Raw genomic sequence first — 3,221 nt, 5'->3', positions numbered from 1 at the left:
GCAAGCCAGTAAAGAACATCCTGCCATGGCCTCTGCATCAGCTCCTGCTTTCTGACCTGTTTGAGTTCCAGTCCTGCATCCTTGGGTGATCTACAGCAGTATGGAAATGTAAGCGGAATAAACCCTTTCCTCCCCAACTTGCTTCTTGGTCATGATGTTTGTGCAGGAATAGAAACCCTGACTAAGACACAGGCTCAGTCTAGGGTATGGGCTCCCTCCCTCATCTGGTGTGAGACTCAAGATAAGCCATATGTTGGTTGTTTTTTGAGACAGGGTTTTCTCTATATAGCCCTGGCTGTCCTGAAATTTACTTGATTGACCAGACTGGCCTAAAATTCAGAGGTCCACCTGTCTTGGCCTCCCAAATGCTGAGATGAAATATGTGTGTCCAGATGATTTTTTTTTTCAAGTCTATGTCTCAATATATAGTTCCGACGGTTCTGGAACCACTGTGTAAATCAGATTGGCCACTAACGCATAGCTTTCTGCCAACTCTGTTTATTGATGTGCCGGAATTAAATTCATACCTGAGAATGCAGCCAGTATGTTGTTGTTGTTGTTGTTGTTGTTGTTGTTGTTGTTGTTGTGATGGTGGTGGTTTAATACCTTTTCCTAACAGCTTCCTCATGAAGAGTTCTCTCCAGTAGGTTCGTTAGAAGAGGATGGCATTACTTCCTCTCTCTTCCTCATCCAATAGTGTTCTGTGTCCCTCCCACTCCCTCGCCTACTTCCTGGACCACAGCCTCATTCTCCTCCCCTTCAGTGACTTTAGTCTATGCTTCCATCTCTATGACGTTTTTCTGAAACGTTGATCTTTTCCTTGTGCTTGCTTTCTCCTATTTCAAAGATCTCTATGAAAATTCAATCACAGGGAGGTCCTAGAACTCCCTGCTCTTTGAAATATCTCTGGTGCAGAGACCATGAAAAAACAATTATTTTTAAAATTTTTCAAAAATTTTGAGCAGCATGTGTATTTCTCTAAGTTGAGAACTTGACTGTGTGTGTGTGTGTATGTGTGTGTNTGTGTGTAAGTGTGTGTGTGTGTGTGTGTGTGACCCTAGGATACATAGATCAGACTCTTTCTCTTGCCATTAAAACTAAACATTAAGAATTTTGTTTTTGTTTTTGTTTTAAAAAACTTTATTTCCAATTTCTTCAAACTTTTACTGTCTCAGTCATTTTTACTTTATTGATGTTCAGGCCAAAATTAAACATTCCTTCCTTTCTAAAAATGTATTTTATGTATTTATTTTTATTTTAGTTATGCGTATGTATGTTCTGTATGGATAAGGTGGTGTATCATATGTTAGCATCGAGAGTATTGCAGAGGATGCTCAGTGGTTAAGGGTACTTGCTGCTCTCAGAGGACTGTAGGTCACGTCTCAGCATTCATGTCAGCTGGCTGCATCTCCCTTAAACACAATTCCAACGGATCCCATACTGTGTTTTGGCTACCATGCACACGGGATACACCTACCATACTCTAGCACATACTCATGCTTGCACACACACAGGTGCACATACACAGCTAGACACATATGTATATGTAAGCACATATACATAACACGGAAATAAAATAAAATTTATATTTTAGCCTAAGACACATCTCTGTAATGACATTTAGAAGAACAACTCGATGTACGATGGTGTTTCCAGTTATGTTAGTGACTGAATTTCCTTCTGCCTTTTTCTTCGTAGTTCAAGTGCTGTGGCTTGGAGAAAGGAGCTTCCGACTGGGGAAATAATTTTCCAGAGGCAAAAGAGTCATGTCAATGTACAGGAACTGGCTGTGGCAATTATCAGGGAAATTCCGTTTATCCAAAGGTGAGAATAAGGTTCAATTCGGCATAATCAATAGTTCTGATATATTCTTTTCACAATGACTGTCTCTGTAAAAACTTAAATACAGTAAGAACCAGGGGAGCTATAATATGAAAATATTCAGTTGCTCAAATATAAAGCTAATCTTTATTAACTGTGAAAGAAGATATTTTTAAATGAAAGTCTTTTTTTGTCTATAAGCTTAGCATCATTTAAATCAAACTTTCATGGGTCAAAGTTAGGTCAAAAACAAGCTAACATAAAAGTTTATTTTATTCTGTCTTTGGTCACTATAATTACTGTCCTCTATTCCCTTTAATCTTAATTAAAGTTCTGGAAATTAATATTTTTACTTTAGTTTTCAAAAGTCAGTGAATGAAGAAGTTCATTACATTAAGGGATGAAGTTTGGGAAAGACCTTCCCAATTTTGGAGATTTTTATTTATTTATTTATTTATTTATTTATTTATCTATTTATCTCTTTATCATCTACTCATATATTTATCATCTATTTATCTAATTTTCTATTCATCATCTATTTATCTAATTATCTATTTATCATCTATTTATTTATTTATTTTACTGTTTCTAGCAAGAAGTATGACCTTGGTTAGTCTTCTTGCACACGTGGGTGTCACAGGGAAGACATAGTTCATGACAATACAGATTATATTGTGCAGTGTTTTTCTATTTTTAAAAAAAAGTTATCCTTGTAATTTTCAGTTATTGAAATGTTTATAATTTGTCTGAATTTTTTTAAAGTTAGATTTCCAGGCTGATTTGAATACATTTCAAAATAATGTATCAGAGAAATGACTTTCTAAACTTTTTCTTAAAGCAATATCATAAAAGCACACATAGTGGACCCTTTCAAGATAAAGATAGAAGTCATATTTATTATTAGAGGACTTGACATTCCCTTGTCTTTCAGAGGAATATCTGTACTATGCATAGCTGGAATTCTAACACTTGACTTCCCTGCTGCAGGCCACAAACCCACATAATCTGTGATTATTTTGTTTATGAAATTATAGTTTGTGTTATAAATTGACTTATTCATTTCTTTAAAATTTTTTGCCAAATCATTTCTATTATATTTTTAATATTTAAAATATTTTAAAATTTAAATCTATTTTGATCATATTCTCCTCTCCCAAGTCCTTCCAGATCTTTTTTCTTACTGTACCCTCCAAATTTTAAGTTCTTTATCAACAAACAAGAAAATAATGTAACTCCAACTCCGCCCCCAAACTGTAAGCAAATAAAAGCACACAAAAAACAAGTGGCGCTGGGCGTGGTCACGCACGCCTTTAATCCCAGCACTTGGGAGGCAGAGGCAGGCGGATTTCTGAGTTCGAGGCCCGCCTGGTCTACAAAGTGAGTTCCAGGACAGCCAGAGC

At 36.1% G+C, this 3,221-nt stretch overlaps 1 protein-coding gene across 2 annotated transcripts in view; it reads left to right on the top strand.

The window, feature by feature from the left end:
* Window positions 1-3,221, top strand: part of Tspan8 (tetraspanin 8) — a 34,797-nt gene that overhangs the window by 25,278 nt on the left and 6,298 nt on the right. For both annotated transcript variants that reach the window (XM_021205480.1, XM_021205481.2), the window contains exon 7: window positions 1,699-1,824. In XM_021205480.1, coding sequence (XP_021061139.1) covers window positions 1,699-1,824 — 126 coding nt within the window. The remainder of the gene's footprint in view (window positions 1-1,698; window positions 1,825-3,221) is intronic.

Source organism: Mus pahari, chromosome 9 (assembly GCF_900095145.1).
Source record: "Mus pahari chromosome 9, PAHARI_EIJ_v1.1, whole genome shotgun sequence".
In the NCBI taxonomy this organism is placed as follows: Eukaryota; Metazoa; Chordata; class Mammalia; order Rodentia; family Muridae; genus Mus; species Mus pahari.
The sequence above is the reverse complement of the archived record's forward strand: the minus strand, read 5'-3'. Positions and strand labels throughout refer to the sequence as shown.